This window comes from Marmota monax, unplaced genomic scaffold (genome assembly GCF_021218885.2).
Source record: "Marmota monax isolate L192 unplaced genomic scaffold, Marmota_monax_Labrador192_F-V1.1 WCK01_AAM20220418_F8-fsc00121, whole genome shotgun sequence".
Classification (NCBI taxonomy): domain Eukaryota; kingdom Metazoa; phylum Chordata; class Mammalia; order Rodentia; family Sciuridae; genus Marmota; species Marmota monax.
Genome location: NW_026693351.1, coordinates 2,701,142 through 2,722,315, shown reverse-complemented (window position 1 = coordinate 2,722,315; position 21,174 = coordinate 2,701,142). Strand labels below are relative to the sequence as shown.

Below are 21,174 nucleotides of genomic sequence, written 5' to 3'. Positions count from 1 at the left end.
GGCTATTCTGGGCCAGGCTCTTAGTCTCAGGCCCTGTGGCATGGAAAGATTAGTTTGAATCACATAAATCTCGATTTATTGCATGTGAAAAAGGGATGAACATCAGTAATTTCATATAGTTCAGCCTAAATGGATTCCCCCAAGATGAGGTTAAGGGCTCCCCCATCTCTGTGCTGTAAGTGGACATTTCAGATGTCCTCACCCTTATTGCGCATTAGAGTCACTTATTAACACCTCTCTTAGGCAGAAAGTGGGAAGCTGGCATGTGTGTTTTCGAGAAGTTCCTCTGGTGCAAACCTCTGGATTGGAGCTCCTGGATTAAATCAGAATTAAACCAGGTTACAGAGGCAAGATGTCCTGGATTCGAATTTTAATGCCAATCCTTTCTAACTGCATCATCCAAGAAAGCTAAGTTGCGAGTGTTGGCTATTTTATGCCTTGCGGATAAGTAACGACAGATCCTAGGTAACACTCCATGCTCCAGCAGCTATGAGTTTGTGCTGAGGTTCAGAGAAGTGAAGTCATTTAACCAATTCCACACCGCAAATTCATGGAAGAGCTGAGTTCAAGACTCAGGTGCATCTAGCCCCAGAGCCAGAACTTAAAAGTATTTGACATCCACTAAATAATCCCTCCAAAAATAAAGAGGTACTTGATAATTATCCCATAGCATTTTTTTTTTAAAAAATGTCTTTTTTTAGTTATACATGGCAGTAGAATGTATTTTGGCAGAGCACAACTTATTCTATTTAGGATCCCACTCTTGCAGATCTACATGAAGTGGTTTCATTGGTCGTGTATTCATATATAAGGACAGGAAAGTTACGTCCAATTTGTTCTACTCTCTTTCCTATTCCCATCCTTCCTTCTTTCCCTCCATTTCCCTTTATCTAATCCAATATTTCTATTATTTCACCTCCCCACCTTCTTTGTTTGGGGTTAGCATCCATAAATCAGAGGGAACATTTGGCCTTTGTTTTTTTTGGGGGGATGAGCTTATTTCACCTACCAAGCTATGGAAACAACCTAGGTGTTCTTCAATGGATGAATGGATAAAGAGAATGTGGTATAAATACACATTGGAATATTACTGAGTCATAAAGAAGAATGAAATCATGGCATTTGCGGTAAATGGATGAAACTGGAGAATATCATGCCCATAGCATTTTCTAATGAGCCCCACCCCACCCCCATGAGCATCAGCACTAAGCCGAGGAGGAAGTGTCAGAGGCAGAGGCAGAGGGGAGGTACTGGGATCAAGAGTGAGCAGGTTTATTTGCCTGGGGGTTTCCCTCCCGAGGGGGAAGTCCTCTATTATGGGGCACTCTCTGCCCCAGACTTCTGGCCAGCTGCCTCAACTTCCTCATCCCAATTCTCTCCTTCAGTCTTCTCATTCCCAGCTTCTGTTCCTGGCCCTCTGCCAAAACCAGTGACCTCCTTGTGTTGAAATTGTGGGCGCCACCAGGGATGCCTGCCTTGCAGGGGACTTCCAGTAATACACTTTTCTGAATTCCATTCCCCTTTCACTTTCTGCCATGCCACAAGCCAAAGAGAGTGACCCACCTTGGCTCTGGCCTCATCTGCTGTCCACTCTCTTTACCTTTTCTGTCCCAAAGAGACTCCAAATCTCACCAGCTGCCCTGCCTCAGTGAGTTTAGACTTCTTCTGTTTCCTACTTGGGAAGCCCTTGCCTTTTCTTGATCTCCAGATCAATCCCCGTCATCCCTCTAACACCACCTCCTTGATTTAGGTAGTGAAGCTTTTTCTGATAGGCCCACCACCCTTGCCTCCCCTGCACCCAGGACTGTCCTCTCAGCAACACCTGTCATTGCTCACTGCACAGCAACTTTCTGCAATTTCATCCGTGTCCGTGTCCATCTTTCATACTGGACTGTGAGCGTTGTTAAGACAAAGGCACACCTTCATCTCTCTGGTACCTGCAGCTTTGCAGCTTCTCCAGGGAAGACAGCAATATGGCCATAGTGTTTATTACATACCAGGTGCATGCATAGCCACCTTACATGATTTAATTCACTCAATACAACATTTATCAGCATTTTCTTTATTTTACAAATGAGGAAAGTGAGGCCGAAAGCTTGAGTGAATCACCTGGTCACACAGCTCCTATGGAAAAGAAAGAGAATTTGAAGCAGGTATTCTAGTTCTTAGCATTTGCGTCTTAACCACCATGCTGTATACAAGATTCTTGGTAGGGATGGCGACAGGAGACCGAGAGGGAAAGCATCCTCCCCTCAAGGAGCTCAGATCTCACCAGGGCTGCCGGAGCAAGAACACACATGCACACCCACGCACACAGAACATGGGAAAACTACAAGAAGAACTCTAACCAGGTGCTAAAATGTGTGCTACAGAACAATGCTTTTCAAACTTTAATGTGCATATGAGTCACTTGGGAATCTTATTTAAATGTATTTGGATTCAGTCTCTATAAGGGAGGAGCCAAGACGATGCATGTCTCACAATTCCCAAGTGATGTTGATGTCGATGGTCCAGGGACCACACTTTGAGTAGCAAAGGATGAGCTCTCTAAGCATTGAAATAGGTCAGAAAAGGGAGATTTCAGTGTGGTCTGGAGAGGTCCTGGGACAGCTAGCCTGCTTCAGGACAAACCTAGGGCTTAATTAGGCAGAGGGGAGGAAGAGAACCATCCTTCCATCCTTGCAAGGGTCATCCAGAGGTCTGGGAACAAGGGAGTGTCCCAAAGTTCCTGGATCGCCCTTAACAGTAAACTGCAGTAAGCAGAAGCTCCACATGTGAATGACCTGTATTTGAGAAATACCCTGTCCCGATCATGTCAGAAAACATTTTGCAAATTCATAAATCAGAGCCAAAGGGAAGTCCTATGTGGTCTACCAGTAGCTACAGCCGTTACATGGGAACGAGTGGTTCCTCTTAGGGGAACATTTCTGCTGGCTCCAGGACTTTGTCCACCTATAAAGCTTAGTAATGGAAAATAAGGCATCCTTCAAGGAGGAAGCATTCTTGGGGAACACTGAAGAAGAAGCAGCTTCTGACCAAATCATGTTTCCTGGGATAGAGACCTTTGAAATCTATGGTAAAGTACCCACTCCTAATAACAGAATTATCTGGTAATTCAGTCTTTCTGTTGTTGAGCTATAAGGAGACCAGTCGATAGAAAATCTAGATTTGCACCCTTATTGGATTTTGCATCTGACTCTCACTATGCAAGTCTGGAATGTATCAGACTGGAATCTCTGGAATGCTATATAATAGATGTTATATCTTTAGCATTTAAGGTTTTTTTCTTAAGCTTTGCCATTCTTAAATCTTAATTAAATATTTTTGCCTTGAATAAATGCTAGTGCTTATTAAATGCCCACTTTTTAATGAGTATCTTATTCTGATACACAGGTTGTATGTTAAATTAATATGCAGCACTGAGGAGGTCAAAAACTTCTACTGTGCTGAAGCCAAGCACCACATGTTTTTTGGTGCAATTCCTTTAAAATTCTTTGACAGATTCTGTTGTAACTGAGGTGTTGATCCAGAAACACAGTCTTCATTTCATGTTGGTCAGGATATGTTCATAGCTTCAGAATTACTTTGTCCTATATTGAACACAGGTTTTAAAAATTCATTCCACCCTGTTGTCTCTATTTTCTCCCTCAGTGTTACCCAGGTGATGTGTTTTTTTAAATCTCCTAGAATCTGTAGCATTTTTAAGTCAGGGGTGGGTTTGCTTCCCACAGTCAGTCTCTGATTTTTCCCATTCTAGAACATTCTCCTGGAATCATCTTCCAAGGTGATTAGGCATTCCCACTTCCAGGTTTTTCTGGACTTTGGGTGTGTGGAAATAACAGCCCTGGTCTGTCCCTTGGCCTGGTCTGGAATTGGTGGATGCAGGAAGATGAAGCGTTGGGGTGCTTTCTTAAGGAATTTATGGTAAAATGCAGAGAAAGGCATGTGTGTGCATCACTGTAATCACTGTTGGCTGTTCAGAACTTTTCAGAATATAGAGTCCTGGATATGTGGCTTTATAGGGTATAGAAAGTGTTTTAGAAAAATCAGCTAATCAAGCATGCTACCCCCTGGGCACCACGTGCAGCACCCAGGCAAGAGACATGAATGAACAGGACCATTGGCTTTGAGGAGTCCATGCTTGGTGGTGGTGGCGTGAGGGCTCTCCATAAGCTGACCTTTTCCATACAGTTTGTCACCAGCTGTGACAAAGATTTTTACAGGACATGGTGGAAGGAGCTACCTGGTATGGGGCCTAGAAGTAGAGTCACTTCTAAAGTTAAAAGGGAAAAGGAGGTTAGTTACAGAGAGGGGAGTGTCTGGGGCAGGGGTGGGAGCCACATGTCTATATATAATAATACAAATGGCTCTATACTATGGGGCCAAATTTGGGTGGAGAAGCTCAGTGGAATTGAGGCAGGGACCAAGGAATGTAGACTTTACCCTGAGATGATGGAGGAGGTTGACATGGGGCTAAGAAGCCCTGGTTTGCATCTGAGTTGCTCGCTGTGGTAGATGGGAGACTGGGGGACAGGCTGGAAAGAGGTGAGGACAGAGAGGATCATGGCAGCAAGAGATGATGAGGGACAGGGGCTTTATGGAAGGAAAAGGGAGAATGTCCTGGAGAAATATTAGAAGTCAGATCATGCATGGGGTGGTGGTGGGGGCGCTCTACAGGGAGGTGGGGGAAATGCAAGTCAGGGGCACATCCCAGATAGCTGACCTGGGTTGCGGGTGCCATGAACTAAAAATCGGACCAAAATACCAACACCCCTCCGTTATGCATGGAACATTTTCCTATCATGTGAATAACTTCCTGCCTTCTAATTCAAAGTTCATGGAACATATGGAACTTTCCAGATGAGTATCATTATGAGCTGTAATGACTGTGGGGCTCTGAAACACAGTGACCCCTCAGGGTTCATCACATTGATTAAGACGACTTGTTTCATTACTGATGCTCCCAACAACTTTATTTCTGTTTAGCCTGCTAAAGATCTTTCCTGCTTTTTTCTTTCTTCTTTTTCTCCTTTCTGTTTCTCTTTCTCCCCCCATCCCCGCTCCCTTCTTTCCTTTTTTCTTTCTCTTTTCTACCAATATAGTTGTTTGATTGTGTGTTTGTTTCTTCACCCAGAGTTCACCCAAAACATCACTGGAAAACATTGGCCATATCATGTTCTCATTTATTTTTGTCCATTCTTGCTGGTGTTGAAATATAAACGATTACCTTCCCCTGCTTGAAAACACATAAAACTTTTTTTTTAACAACTCAACAATACCATGAGGGGTGTTTTATACATACTCTGAAGCAACTTTTAGAAAGAAGCTTCAAAAACTTTTGAAATGTAATCATTTTATCTAAAATTAATCTAAAAATGGCAATGAGTATGAATTTTGCAGGTTATTTTTCAAGCAAAATAGTCTGTCTCCCTCCCTCTGGCCATTGTGTGACATCACACCTTCTCCCTCCAAGCTGCCCAGTAGTAGCAAGCCCCACTCTGTTCCTTTATCACCTCTGCAAGCAGGGTGCTCTTTTTTTTGTTATTCTTACCAACTTTTTTTTTTTTGGTACTTCTGATTGAACTCAGGGGCACTCAACCACTGAGCCACATACCCAGCCCTATTTTATATTTTATTTAGAGACAGGGTCTCACTGAGTTGCTTAGCACCTCACCTTTGCTGAGGCTGGCTTTGAACTTGCGATCCTCCTGCCTCAGCCTCATAAGCCGCTGGGATTACAGGTGTGTGCCACCATGCCCAGCCTTACCAACTTTATGTGATAGAATTGAAAAACAAAAATTGTATAGGTTTACAGTATAACTGCGATGATTTGATATACATTGTGAAATGATCACACAATGATTGCTTTGGTACCTGAGGGGACCAGACATTCCTGTGGCTCTCGTCGCACTTAGGGTTTAACAGAAACCCAGGTCCTTTCTGGGTCTAGTGTTCTGCCCCATCTCCCACCTCAACCACGGAGCATTTGAGTTGGAATGAGAGATTTCTATTTATGTCTGTGGACTATATATCTTTCTGGGATGTACCTGTTTCTACATTTTTGAAAATTAAGAACATTTGTCTAGCTTGGGTCTTCCTGATCCTCCTACTGTGTCTGTACCTCGAGGAGGACTGTGTTTCAATCAGATTTTTCACCACCGTGACCAAAAGACCTGAAAATAACAATTAGAGGAATAAAAGTTTATTTGGAGGCTCATGGTTTCAGAGATCTCAGTCCATAGGCAGCCAATTCCATTCCTTTGGCGGAAGAGTGTGGTGGAGGAAAGTGGCTGGGGACATGGCACCAGGAAGCAGAGAGAGAGAGAGAGAGAGAGAGAGAGACCTCTCCTCACCAGGACAAAATATACACCCCAAACGTGTCCCCAGTCACCCACCTCCTCCAACCACAACCTACCTCCCCCTACCAGGGGATTAATTCTCCAATTGGGTTAAGGTTCTCATAACAGTCTTTTCCTCTCTGAACCCTCATGCATTGTCTCACACATGAGCTTTGGGGGGACACCTCACATCTCAACCATAATATTCCACCCTTGTCCCTCAAAGCTCATGTGTGTCTCACAATGCAAAAAATATTTAGTCCATTTTCAAGAGTCCCCATAGTCAGCTGTTCCAGGAGTGCCCCCAAATCCAAGTTCAAAGTCTCTTTTGAAAATCAAGGCAGACACTCAGCATGAGCTCCTGTAAAAATCAGAAGCAAGTTACATGTATCCAATATACAAAGGTACAGAGTAAACATTTCCCTTCCACATGGGAGAAATAGGGGCACAGAAAGAAAGGAGGAGACCAAAGCAAGATCAAAATCCAGCTGGACAAGCAAGTCCCGTAGCTCCACGTTCAGCATCCGGGGCGCAGGGCATCCTGACATCCTCTCCAAAGAGCTGGGGTAGCTCCACCCCTATGGCTTTGCGGGTAGCAACCCACATGGCCTCTCAATTCTCTTGGCTCAATTCCTGCAGCTTTTCTAGGCAGACATTCTGCAGTACTGGTATGTCTTCATCTTGGGGGTCTCTATAGTAGCTTCAGCTTCTTCCTCACATCTCTACATCACCCCTTCAGAAGGTTCCTGCAGACTCTGACCCTGCTACACTTTGCCTAGCCTCTCAGGCCTTCCTTTAAAATCTTGATGGACGCCTCCATCACCCCCTAACTCCAGCCTCCTGCAGTCACCACCTAATTAATCCCTATCAGCAGTTGAATGCTCTGATTAGGTGAAGGCTCTCATGACCCCATCATTTCACCTCTGAACATTCTTGCATTCTTGCACGTGAGCCTTTGGAGGACACCTCATATCTAAACCACAAGAGACTTTTCCACATCTGTGGGCTCTTGTGAGTCTAGCACACGGAACACAGGATTTCTCACCAACTTTAAGCTTCCCGTCCTTTTTCACAGTATTATTCCCCCACCCATTTCAGTCTAAAGAAGAACTTTTTGTTTTGTCAGCAAAGAAGACTCCAACAAAATATCAGTAGAAAAATCAAGGCTTCATTGTTTGCTATCATTGGTATTATTTATTGGGTCCCAGCTGGGCATATAGCTGGCCCTTCTTTCTGCTCTAAAGATGATCCAAGGACACTTTTAAACATTCCCCTAAGACATCCTAGTCCTCAAGTCCAGACGGGTTCTGTTCTGCTAATGTGACTGCTGCCACTTCATGTAATAATTCTGACCTCGTTTGCCATGTTACTATTTCTCATCATCTTTTAAATATCTGATTTTACAACATACTCTTTTTTTAAACTTTTCATTGTGAAATAATTACACCAATTCACAGAATGTTGCAAAATACTTAAAGGAAGGTCTTAATGACCTTCACCCAATTTCCTTCAGCAGTAACATCTTATATAGCTTTAGTATGTCACAGCCAGGAAATTGCTGTGATTCAGTTTCTCCTCGCTGTTTGTGTGTATGTCTGAAGTTCCATGCATCTCTGTGCTTTATGACCACACATACTCTCAGTCCTACATAGCAATTATTAACCCCAGCAACTACTAATCAATTTCTCATCTCTATAATTTTGCTATGTTAGAAATGGTATATAAACAAATTGCACAGTATATAACTTTTCAAAGATTGATAATTTTTTTTTACACATAGCATAATTCCCTTGAGATCCATTCAATTTGTTGGGTATCAATATAGGTTTTTTAAAAAAAATTAATGAGGATACATGCCATGACAGGAATGTTCCACAGTATGACTGCTCATTCATCAAAGGACATTTAGGATGTTTCCAGTTTGGGGCTATTATAGATAAGATAGCAACAACCATTTATGGAAAAGTTTTTGTGTGAACATGAATTTTCATTTCTCTAGGATAAATGTCCAAAAGTATGTTCCTGGGTTCTAAGTGTATGTCTGGTTTTACAAAAACCAGTCAATGTGTTTTCCAGTACAACTGGACCATTTTACCTTCCTACCTGCAATGTAAAGCTGATCCAGGGTCTTCACAAGCCCAGCATTTGGCATTCTATTTTTAAAATTTTATCCATTCCCATAGATACGCAGTGATTTCTCATTCTAGTTTTAATGTTGAATCTTGTTTCAGGTGCGTATTTGCCATTCGTACACTCTCTTCATTGAAATGTCTTTTCGTGTCTTTTGCCTGTGTTTTAATTGGATCATTTGGGTTTTTGTTGTTCAGTTTAGGTTTGTGTGCTTTTTCCAGTGTTGGGGATCACAACCCAGGGTCTCACACATGCTAGGCAATGGCTCTGCCACAGAGATGAATCCACAGCTCTAAGAGTTCTTGATGCAGTTTAGATACGAATCCTTTGCCAGATATTTGGTCTGTAGATAGTTTCTCCAGTCTATAACTTGTGATTTTATCTTCTTAACAGGGTCTTTTGCACAGCAAGCATCTTTAATTCTGATGAGGCCCATCCAATTTAACAATCTTCCATTTGTAGTTTGTGCTTTTGGTCCAATCTGAGAACTTTTCACCTAGCCCTAGTTCTGATTTTCTTCTATGTTGCATTCTAAAATTTTTATAGTTTTACTTCTTAAAATTAAATCTATAATCCATCTCGAGTTGTTTTTCACGAGATATGAGGGGTTTTTTGTTGTTGTTTTTAATTTTTGTGTTTGTTTTCTTGCCAGTGGATGCCCAGTTGTTTCAGCATCATAGGTTGAAAAGGCTGTTCTTCCCCACATTGAATTGCATTTTCATCTCTCTGGGATTTTGATAGAAATTGTGTTACACCTGTAGGTTGACTTAGGGCTAATTGGCATCTTTACTATGTTCATGCTTTTATCCATGAACATAGAATGTCTCTTCATTTATTTAAGTATTTGCTTCTTTTTTAAGTCAGAATTTTGTAATTTTAAAAAATCAATTGGGCAAATTTATGTGAGTTTATTTCTGGTTTCTTTATTTTGTTCCATTGACCTATGTGACTATCTCAGTCCCATTATCAACTGTTTTGATTAGTGTGCTTATAAGACTTGATGTCAGGTGGATTTATTCCTCATGTTTTATTCTTTTTATTTTCAAGATTGTTTTAGTTATTCCAGGGCCTGGCCTTTCTATATAATTTTTAATATCAACTTATCTGTACCAACAAAAAACCTTTCTGGAATTTTAGTAGGAATTGCACTACTACATCTATATGTAAATGTAGGGAGAATTGACATCTTTACAATATTCAGGCTTGAATCCATTAAGACCTAGTCCATATGTCTCTTCATTTATTTAAGTCTTTGATTTTGATTTTTTTTAACCAGAATTTTGTAATTTTCCGTATTCAGATCCTATATATGTTTTCTTAGATTTACATCTCAATATTTTATTTTCTTTGGAGTAATTATCAATGCTACTGTGTTTTGATTTTGGTTTTCACTTATATTTTGTTAGTATATAGAAAGAGGATTGACTTTTATATGCTGATCCTAATCTTACAACTTTGGTGAATTTATTTCTTTTTAGGAGGTTTTTGTAGTTCTTTTGGATTATCTATATAGTCACATCTCTTGCAGATAAGAATATACTTATTTATTTGTTCTTTCCAATGTCTTTTTTTTTTTTACTTTTTGCACTGGCTAGAATTTTCCAGTACTATATTATAGTAAGATGGAAAGAATGGACATGCTTAGCTTGCTCCCAATATGAAGGGAAAAGATTATATTCTGCCTTTCATAATTAAGTCTAATGTTAGCTTTAGATATTTTGTACATGCTATTTTTCTTTTTAAGTTGAGAGTCTGTTGAAAGTTTGTAGTCAAGTTCTCTAGGAGGTTTTTTTTTTTTAGTTATTCATGGACCCACAATATCTTTGCTAATTCACTTTTATGTGGTGCTGAGGATCAAACCCAGTGCCCACATGTGTGAGGCAAGCACTCTATCACTAAGCCACAACCCCAGCCCCTGAGAGTTTTCAATATGAGGCTATTTTTATGTATTATGTGTATGAATCATGTGAGTTTTGCTATGACTTATATTTTGTCAAGTGCCTTTTCTGCTTTTTCTTTATGGTTTTTCATCTTAACTTGTTGATCTGGCATATTGTTTTGACTGATTCTCAAATATTGAACTATCCTTGCATATCTGAAGAGATCCCACTTGGTAATGACATATAATTCCTTTTAAACATTGCTTACTATGATTTATTAATATTTTGCTAATATTTTTTTATGTCAAAGTCCATGAGTCATATTGGTATTTAGCTTTCTGAGGACTTTTTTTTGTGTACTGCCTTGTTTGATTTTCATATCAGAATAATTCTGACTTCACAAAATGATTTGGGAAGTATTCCTTCCTCTTTCATTTTCTATACTATATGTATAGAATAGATCCTAACTCTTTTTTTAAAATGGTTATTAGGACACTCAAGAAAAATCATCTGGATCTAAATATTTCTTTTTGAGGAGCTTATGAATTAAAAATTAAATTTATTTAGTGGTTATAGATATTTGAATTATCTATTTTTATCTTGGTTATAGTTTGGTAGTTTTTGACTTTTGAAGAATTGGACAATTTCCTTTAACTTAAGCACAAAGTTAGTATTAGTATGCTCCTACTTTTTATTAATGGCAACATGGTCTGTAGTAAAATTCCATCTCATTTTTTGTATTAAAGATTTGTGTCTTTTTTCTTTGCTATCTTTGTGAATCTCGCACAAGGTTTGTCAATTTTAGTGATTTTGTTCAAAGAAACTCGTTTTTGTTTCATTGCTTTTCTTTTTGTCTTTCTATTTAAAATGAACTGATATCTGTTTTATCTTTAAGATTTTCCCTTGGATTATAAGGGTTTACTTTGTTCTTCTTTCCTAGTTTTTTAAGGTAAAAACTTAATCTGTTGATGTGAGACCTTTTTCACTTTTAATGAAAGCGATTCATGCTACTCATTTCCTTTTTAGTGCAACTTTAGCCACATAAACTTTGATCTATTGTAGTTTTCATTAAAATTTTCTTTGAGACTTTCTCTAGGACTCACATTTTATTTAAAAGTACTTTTTGAAAATTTCCAAATATGTGGAGATTTTCCTCTTGTATATCCGTTATAGAGTAGCCTTTTATTATTTTATTGTAAAAGAGTATATACTCTGTAGGGCCTTGGTCTCCCCCCTCATCTTGTCAATGTTTGTTTTATATTCACATCTATCTTGGTGAATGTTATGGGTGTGCTTGAAAAGAATATGTGTTCTGCAGTTACTCCCTGAAGTGTTCTCTTAGCATTCATTAGGGCCTGTGGGTTAATGTCTGCAGTTCTTCTGTGTCTTTGCCGACTTTCTATCAAATAATGACAGCAGGATATTAAAAGTCTTCAATTGCAGTTGTGGATTTTGAAGTCCTGCTGTTAAGTTTCTTAGAGAAAACATATACGTGTGTCTTGTTTTATAATCTAGTCTGCTGGTCTCTGTCTTCTGATTGGAATATTTAGGCCATTTACATATAATTCCTGATATGATAGGTTTTAAATCTGTCATCTTATTTTGTAATTTCTGTTTTTTCCCTCCATTTCTCATTCATTTATTTTTTTCTTTATTTAAGCTTCCAATGGATCATCTGAACAATTTTTAATTTCACGTTGATTTATTCATAGTTTTTGTGTGTGTGTGTGTGTGTGTGTGTGTGTGTGTGGTGCTGGATATTGAACCCAGAGGCCTTGTGCATGCGAGGCAAGCACTCTACCAACTGAGCCATATCCCCAGTCCCTATTTGTAGTATTTTTGAGTATATTACTTTGAATAGTTTTCTGAAGAGTTTCTCTGGGTATTGCAATAGACATGCAGTATGTGTCACAGTCTATTGTTATCAACATTTTACCACTTCAAATATAGAAATCTTATTTTCATTTGTGTGCTTTAACTTTTTCCACTTTTAAAATATGATCATCTTATTTCCTCTGCATACATTGAACACCATATCAGATAATATTGTAATTTTTTCCACCATTCAATGTGATTTTAGAAATTCATGAAGAGAAAGATGGCTTAACATAGATCCCTTTTTACTATTCTATTATTTTATTTCTTTTTTTGAAATACTAGGCATTCTTCAGTTATCATTTCCTGTTTAGAAAACTTTTTTCATTCTTCTTTAAAGTAATATCTGTAAGCAATAAAGTTTCTTTATTTTTCACTGTACGATAATGTCTTTATTTCCCATTCATTCCTGAAGGGTATTTTCGTTGACAATGGAATTCATGGTTGGCAATTGCTTTCTTAGAACACAAAATATTTTGTGCCACTTATGTCTAGTCTCCATAGTTTCAGATGAAAAATCTGCTGTCATTCATATCAGTATTGATTTATAGGAAACGTGTCATTTCTCTCTGACTGCTTTCAAGATTTTCAAATTGCTCTGTATTTTTTCATATTGTATTTTTTCCCACTTCAGCTCAGTTTCTTTAATCTGTAGATTTAGATGGGAATTTGGGAAATTTTTAAGCCATTATTTCTTTGAATACTTTTCATCCCTACACTCTTTCTGGACTTTAGTGATGTGCGTGCTGGGCATTTTGTTATTGACCCAAGGCCTCTGAGGCTCTGTTTATGAATTTTCAGTTGATTTCCTCTGTTTTTTTCTTCACATTGGGTAATTTCTATTCTTCTTTCATTGAGTTCATTTAATGTTCCTTCTATCACATTTATGATGCTATTCAACTCATTTAGTGAGTTAAAAAAATTTAATTTTATTTTTTTCAATTTGTTTCTTTTCTATATATCTTGTACTTCTTTGTTTTGAGAATATTCATGATTGCTCATTAAAGCATTAAGTGATGGCTACTTTAAAATTCTTTTTTTTTAGAGGGAGAAAGAGAGAATTTTTTAATATTTACTTTTTAGTTTTTGGTGGACACAACATCTTTATTTTATTTTTATGTGGTGCTGAGGATCGAACCCAGCGCCCTGCACATGCCAGGCGAGTGTGTTACCGCTAGAGCCACATCCCTAGCCCTACTTTAAAATTCTTGTTGAATAATTCCTGAAAGCTGTTGATTCCCTTTTCTTATTTGAGTTGTAATTTCTTCTGTTACTGGTATGATGGGTAAATTTCACTGTATGCTATGCATTTTGTATAGTATGTTGGAGACTTTGGCTCCTACTTAAATCTTTAGTTTAGGTTTATTATGTAGGTTCTGGTCTGCTATCATGGGCAGAGGGTCCAATGACAGTTTAGGTTTCAGTGCCCTGTCTTGCTATTCACGTCTGCTGTTTGCTGGGTGCCCTGACATTTTTTCCCCACCCGTTGCTGGTGTTGCTTCTGAAGGCAGAAGGCAGTTCTGCACAATGCCTGGTAGTATTAGCTGGAGAATAGATCGCCTTTAGGACAGGCACCACTTCTCTGGGTCTGCTCAGCAGGCAGCCCAGTGTCAAGTGGACTGGTGGACAGCTTGACATCCACTAGTGTGTGTGTGTGTTAGGGCAGGAGAACCTACCAAGGTCCTTCTGCTGTGAGGAGATGGCAGGCCTGGGAAGACTAGAGTTAGTGGGCAGCCATTTTTTAATGCATCGGTATCTTTTATGGGATTGAAATACTTTTGTTTTCCTCTGGAGTCATATCTTCATTGTGAGTCGGACAATAGAGCTGTTAGATTTCTGAAAATTGCTTCCCTAAAATCCCTGCCAGACCCCCTGGATTACTCCAGGGAAGCCCATTCTGATTTACCACAGGCTATTCTCATTCTCTCATCTCATTCAGCCATTCCTCATTGGCCAAACCAGCATAGATACTTCCTTTGTGGTTTCTTCCACCCTCAAAGAGATGAAGTGATCAGTGTAGAGGCTGGAGACTTCACCAGATCCTCCACTTTGTACACAGTGAGTTGGATATGACCACAGATCCCAAGTCCCCAGTTCCTAAAATGCCTCCTCGGAGGCCAGGTGGTAGCTCTGAATTGTAAAACCATTCTAACCCTGTGTGGAAAGCCATGCACTACTCCAACAATACTACCTTTCCTCTTTTCTCTCACTTTATATTCATTCAAATGCCTTCCCCTATGCTCCCACCATCTTGTTTTAGAATAGATTTCCATGATTGCTCTCACCCACACCCCAGCCTCTGTAATACCTGTGTCCATTCTTACCACATGCTTCATTTCATTGGGTTTAGGGCTCTCAAGATACTATCTATGAGACAGGATCTTGTGTCAAATGTGAGATGTCACTTTCACATCACCTGCCTCACCATGATGACACGTGGCTCCCCAAGTCTCTGAGTTGCATTCCAGATGTTTTTCCAACGTTCCACTCTGGCTGTGTCCAACTCGGCACATGTTCAGCACACAATGCTCTCCAGCTATTCATTTACTCACTCATTCATTTATTCACTCTGTCCTCATCTTCCAGCACTTCCTGTGTGCCAGACACCATGTGGATTCTGGAATACAGAAAAAGAAGCTTCCCAGCCATTTGGGAAGACCAACATATATACAATTCAGGATATATACAATGACCCAATTCAGGGTGATTGGTGTCATATCAGAGGAAGAAAGAGGGATGTGGGGAAGCAGAAAGGGTTCCACCCAGCCCAGGAGACCAGAGAAAGACTCTAGAAGCAGAAAAGTCTCCACTCTGCTCCCAGAGAATGAACAGAAGCTGGTCATGTGGCAGGAAGGAGGAAAAGTCCTGTATTTAGAGGAAGTATTTTGATTCCCAAAGTCTGGGAGGAGGAAGATTGCTTCCACTTCATTTAAACACATGTATTCATTAATTTATTCCACAAACACCACTGAGAACATAATTTGAGTTAGACATGGTTCTGGGGCTTTAACAGTGAACAAGATGGCGTAACATCCCTTCCAGCTGGTGACACATGGCGAGGAAGTTTGAATGCTCAGCCACACCAGTGAGTGACCAACAGTGGCCCTTGCCTTGTGGCAAAAATAAGGATCCTGGGGAAGATGTCACATCTTTGCCACATGACTTTCTAGGGAGACCTCTGCTCACATGAATGTGGCTGGTACAGGCTGGGTCTTCTGCTCTCTGCTCTCTGCAGCAGCTGTAACTGCCTGGCTTATGTTTCAGATTCAAAGCCCAAGAAGAGAAATGGGATGAACTGCTTCATGGCCATAGTGGCCGTTTACTTGATTGTGCTCACGGCAGGTGCTGCGTTGCTGGTGGTCCAAGGTAAAGTCATCTTGGTCCTGTGGGGTCCCTCCTGGGATGGTGAACTGGCTACTCCGATTCTGGGCTCAGGCTGAGAGAAGAGTCCTAGGACAACTGCTGCCTATTGGCTGGCCCATTGGGTAGAGAGCCCAGCCCCTGAGCCACTACATTGTTGGAGAGGAAAAAGTAGTGGGGGTGGGTAGTGAGAATGCAGTTGGGGACTTGTGTGTATGCGAGCAGTGAAAGATGTTCTGACTTCACTGGGGGTTTACCACATGCATCTGACATGGAGGATTCCCAGCCTCTGGAAATCCAGCTGATCTAAGTGCCCATTAAACATGATTTTACATTCAGAGTGTCAATTTCAAATGTTAAAGTCACAAAGCAATTCCATCCACAGACACTGAAGCCACTCAAGAATATCACGTGCACAGTTGTCATAAACACTCGTCACAAACACATGAAGGTTACACTTGAATGCTACTTGTACGTCTTCAGGTCCAACCAACTTAGTTGTCATGCACTGACACCCAGAGTGTTCAAGGGGGTCTGAATGAAAGTTGGGGATTGACAATAGACACTGTGGGCACACTCTTAGTCCATGCAGGAATGTTCTGGGTATGTAAGGCCATGCCTGACTGTACGAGGACACTTCTAGATGTGTCCTTGTACACACACACACAAAAAAAAAAAAAGAAAGAAAGCTCTGTGCTCACACCAGGTCTCGACAGCACATGGAATTTCTTCAGAACACACATGACACAAGAATGTCAGGGCTGTGTTCCAATGATTGGGTTTAATGAGGTCTCTAAAGGGATGATGGGGTGGGGGTCCAGTTCTGAATCTGCAGGAGCGCCTGTGGGCCCTGGAGTCGTACTTTCCCAATACAACGCTGGCGGCCGAGGACAGACAAACCTCCTGGCTACCTTCAGCGCACCGCCAAATATTCCTGGCTCCGAATGTATCCGAGCTGCAAGACCTGCAGACCCAGATGGTCCAGGTTCGCGGCAGCCAGGAGCGGCTTCTTCAGCGGATAGACAGCTTCACCCAGAACCCAGGTTTGGCCTTCCCTCCTCTGGTTGGGACTCCTCAGAGAAGGATGGGGAAGGAGGAGCTGTTTCTTCATGCAGTGAGGCTTGAATCCCTTTTCCTGGCAAGACGGACTTCCAGGACCTGGGACTCTGGGGACGAGGAGGCAGGGGGTGAGAGCCATGTGAGATCAGCATGAAAATACAGGCTTCTGGGAGGCTGTATATAGGCCTCTGGAGACAGAGGGGTCAGGAACCAGGGGACTAAGGGCATAACCCAGGTGAAGGGCAGACTCCAAGAGCCACAGACTGCAGCCACCATCCCAAGGCCAATTCTGAGTTACCAGACTGATCCAGAACATTTAGGAGAATAGGTGAGATGCAGTCTGGGACGATTCCCAGGCACACTCCCATGCAGCCACCTACCTTGACCTGCAGTTGGAGAGAGATGGATGAAGACTCCAAGTTGGTCCAGACAGAGTGGGGACCTGGGAAGGGAGAGGGCAGGGGGACCTACTGGGGAAAATAGGGGGGGTTAGACGATAGAAGAAAGTGGATCCAAAGGTGAACATGACAGGGATTCTCCTTCCCTCAGTCCTCTCGGATCTGGGGAGTGGCCTCCTCTATTCTCTCAGGTTGACCCACCACAGGAAGAACTTTGCCCTTGGCTGGTTTGGGCAAAACAAGTGCCTAGGTGTGACCTGTCACAGAGTTACACTGTGACACAAAGCTCTGGACCCGTGTCAAGAGCAAGCAGGAGCTTAGGAGGGTGACCCCATGACTGTGCCCTGGACACAAGGTCCAGGAGGGTAAGATGCAATTTTAGTCAGCTTTTTCACCGCTGTGACCAAAAGACCTGATCGGAAAAAACTGTAGAGAAGGAAGAGTTTACTTGAGGGCTCAGGGTTTCGGAGGTCTCAGTCCATTGACGGCAGCCTCCATTCTTTCAGGCTCAAGGCAAGGCTGAACATCATGGTGGAAGAAGGTGGCCAAGGGAAGCAGTTTACTCAATGATCGGAAAGCAGGGAGAGACTCCACTGGCCAGATACAAATATATACCCCAAAGCCAAAGCCACGCCCCAATTCCCACCTCCTCCAGCCACACCCTACCCACTGACAGTTATCACCCAGTAATTCCCATCAGGGGATTATTTCACTGATTGTGTTCAGACTCTCTTATGAGTGGAGAGGGGATTTCCAATCATTTCTCCTCTAAACCTTCTTGCATTATCTCACACATGAGCTTTTGGGGGACACCTCACATCTACACCATAATAAATGCTGTGGCCTCCCCAGGAAATTAAAATGAAGGCTGAGTCAGGATGTAAGGAGGGGCTAGTGGGCAGATGGATGGAGCCCAGGTTTGGACATTCAGACACCATGGGAGTTTCTTTCTTAAAACATGAAGGAGCTGGTTTTGACTGAGGCGACCCTTCCTAGACCCTAAGAACCTCTGTGAGCTGGTTTGGAGCAGAGTACCCCTTTCCACACTCCTGTGCCCCCCAGGGTTCTGCTTCCTGGGAGACTACAAGTAAGATACACACTACTAGCAGAGTGTCCACTCGACATCTCCTTCCAAGAACTTTCTCCTGAACACATCCAGGGTTTGGATCTTCTCACTCAAACGCCCCTAGTCTGGTTGAAGTTTCTGCTCCCCACATGGGTGGTCCCACTTTCTATTATAGAACACAGGAGATCTCTGGGGGATGTGGGGATAAAGCAAAGGGGGCCCTGAGTTGGGTCTGCAGCCTTCTCTCCTTCTTTTGCAGAACTATTCGGGATTAAAGGTGAACAAGGCGCCCCAGGTAAGTCCATTCCCTCTCCACCCATCCTGCTCCACCCACAAACATTCCCTCAAGGGCTCCTTGGCCTGGGCCATTCTGGGGCCAAGTCTGATCTGACCCTAGTTTACCTTCCAACTGTCCCAAGTTCTCATCAACTGAATTGCCTCCCTGCCCCTTGACCATGCTTGGACTCCCAGCTCCTGGGCCTCTGTCCTGCTTCTTGCCTGAAATGACTCCCCTCTCCACTCCACCCACCCAAACCTCAGCATCTTCCAGACCAGTTGGTTCGCCTAGCTCCCCACCCCCAACCCCCAGCCAGGTGCCCAGCTTTCAAGAGCCTGTTATCTCCCACAAGTGCCCTTTCAAGGTACGGTTTACCTGCCACTTATCCTGGGAGATGCTCTGCCAACGTCCATGGTGCTCAGCACCATGGACCCCAGAGAGCTATAACAATGTGTGTGTGTGTGTGTGTGTGCATGCCTACGCATGCCTGCACCTGCAAGTTCTAATGCCAGGTCTGTGGCTTACTAGTGGTGTAACTTTGGGTCTATAACTTTTCCGGAATCTCAGCCTCTCATCTGTGTAGAGGATAACAGAGATCGCATGGTTCGCCTTGCAGGATAAGAGGCCAGTGAGATAATGTGCATAAAACATGCAACAATAGCAAGTGTTCTTTAGGACAAGGCCTGGGGCTAATTTGCCTTCTCTTCCTCCCTCAGCCCACCAGTGTGTTGTGCTACACACACACACGCGCGCACACACACACGCAGCTCCCTTTCAGCCCAACTACTCCACCAACGGAGTGGTTGAAATTTCTATAACTATTCATAATGTCCTTGAGCAAACCCTTTGGTCCCGTGACTTCAGTGACACAGCCCACATCACATCTCTGGCCAGGGAGAGCTGTGGGGCAGCCTCTCGGTGGCAGGAGCATGGCCGTGGACTGGCAGACCTGGAGACAACCCAGGCTCTGTCCCCCACAAGCTGGGTGACCTTGAGAACATTGCTTAACATTTCTGGGCTTTGTCCTCCCCTGTAAGATGAGGATAAAGATAGGTTGAGTGTGGACACAAAACAATAAATACAAAAGGCTTAGTCCCATGCCTAGCTCAGAACTGGTGCTCAATAGTGTCATTATTTTCTTTGCCAGTGTCATTGCTGTTATTCTGTGGGCAGCTCCTCTCATCTAAGGAGGGGATGTTCCTGCAACTTCCATCTCTTTAGCTTAGTCTGACCTTAAAAATCTGCCCCATCACCCCCCCGGCCGGCTCAGCACCCCAGGTACAGAGTGGGAGCCTTCCCACCCTCAGGGTACAAATCAGGCTCTCTCCTCTCTCTCTGCATGAATATACAGTTGTCCTTTTATATCCCTGGGGAATTCGTTCCAAGACCCCCATAGGTGTAAAAGGTCTCAGATGCTCTCATCCCTTCTATAAAAAAAGTGCCACAGTATTTGCAAGTAACCTACACAATCCTTCTGTATTCTTTAAATCTTCTCTAGATTACTATAGAAACTGTAGTTCTATTTATGTAGCTTCTACATTATATTAGGTATTAAACGTAATAGTTCTATTTATGTAGTTCAGCATAATAATAATAATATGTGGACAGATTTTTTAGGATATAATGACAAGAAAAAAGTCTACATGTTCAGTACATTTTCAATTTTTCCTCCAACCTTTTCTATCTAATATTAGTTGAATCTGAGGATGTAGAACTCAACGATAAATAGGGCTGGTTGCATAGAATTTCCAACTCTATCTCCCGTCTCTCTCAATTGCTTTCTGTCTCCTCCCCTCTTCCCCTCCCCCCTTCCCCTCCCCCTCTTCTCCTCCTTCTCCCTCCTCCGCCTCCTTCTTCTTTTCCTCTTTTCTCTCCCTGTTCTCTTTTGAAACCCCAAAACCAAAGTGGGGACACTGCCATTCCAGGGCTGGGGTACAAACATCTGCCTCCTTCTCAGGAGGCACCTGCTTGTTCATGTCTCCCCACCTCCACTCTGGCCCACCCAGGGCAGGCTGTGGTCCCTCTCCCCTCCCCATGGCTCACCTTGCCTGGTCAGGGCTCCCCAAAAGTCTGTTTTGAGGCAAAACTTCCTGGAGACACACAGGAAGATGTTGAGAGCCACAGCCAAGGGGCCCCAGCAAACTTCCAGCTGATTGGCTCACAGTGGCCCCAGCAAACTTCCAGCTGCCAGATGATTGGCTCCTCTGTGGTGATGCTCATTGGGCTGTTTCCCTGCCCTTTCAGACCACGGAGCTGCTCATTGGGGGACTCTTTTGGCTCCGCCCACGTGACCCAGCCAATCGGCCTCAAGAGCAGGAGGAGTTCGGGGGTTGAGAGGCTTGTGGGAAGCCGGTGGTGGCAGTTGGGCTCTGAGGGAATTCCTGAAGAGCTCGTGTGGTGCTGTGTGTGTGTGTGTGTTCTAAAAGTAAAGTTCATTTCTGCTTGATAAGTGGCTCATGAATTGTGCCCAGCCAGAGTGTTAAGTAAATTGTTAGAGGAAGGAGGCATCCCAGTAAAATCAAGAACAGTCAGAGCATATGTTGATACAATACAAAAATGTAGCCCATGGCTTTTTAAGGAGGAGTTGTTAAATATATCACAATGGAACCATCATGGTGAAGATTTAAAAAGAATAGAAAAGAAAAGCCCAGGGACTCTGCCAGTTGGCACATTGCCATTGTGGACGTTCGTATCTTGTTTGCTTAGTCCAAAGCCTTCAGTTCAGACAAAGGTAGAGGAAGGAGAAGACATATTGATTCAAGTAAAAGAGAAGGTCTCTCAAGTTAGTCAG

At 42.5% G+C, this 21,174-nt stretch overlaps 1 protein-coding gene across 1 annotated transcript in view; it reads left to right on the top strand.

Moving 5' to 3' along the window:
- Positions 1 to 2,918: 2,918 nt before the first annotated feature.
- Marco (macrophage receptor with collagenous structure) overlaps positions 2,919 to 21,174 on the top strand; it is a 38,580-nt gene continuing 20,324 nt past the window's right edge. The window contains exons 1-4 of the mRNA XM_046456861.1: positions 2,919 to 3,076; positions 15,488 to 15,589; positions 16,405 to 16,626; positions 18,366 to 18,401. Coding sequence (XP_046312817.1) covers positions 2,968 to 3,076; positions 15,488 to 15,589; positions 16,405 to 16,626; positions 18,366 to 18,401 — 469 coding nt within the window. The 5' untranslated portion in view covers positions 2,919 to 2,967. The remainder of the gene's footprint in view (positions 3,077 to 15,487; positions 15,590 to 16,404; positions 16,627 to 18,365; positions 18,402 to 21,174) is intronic.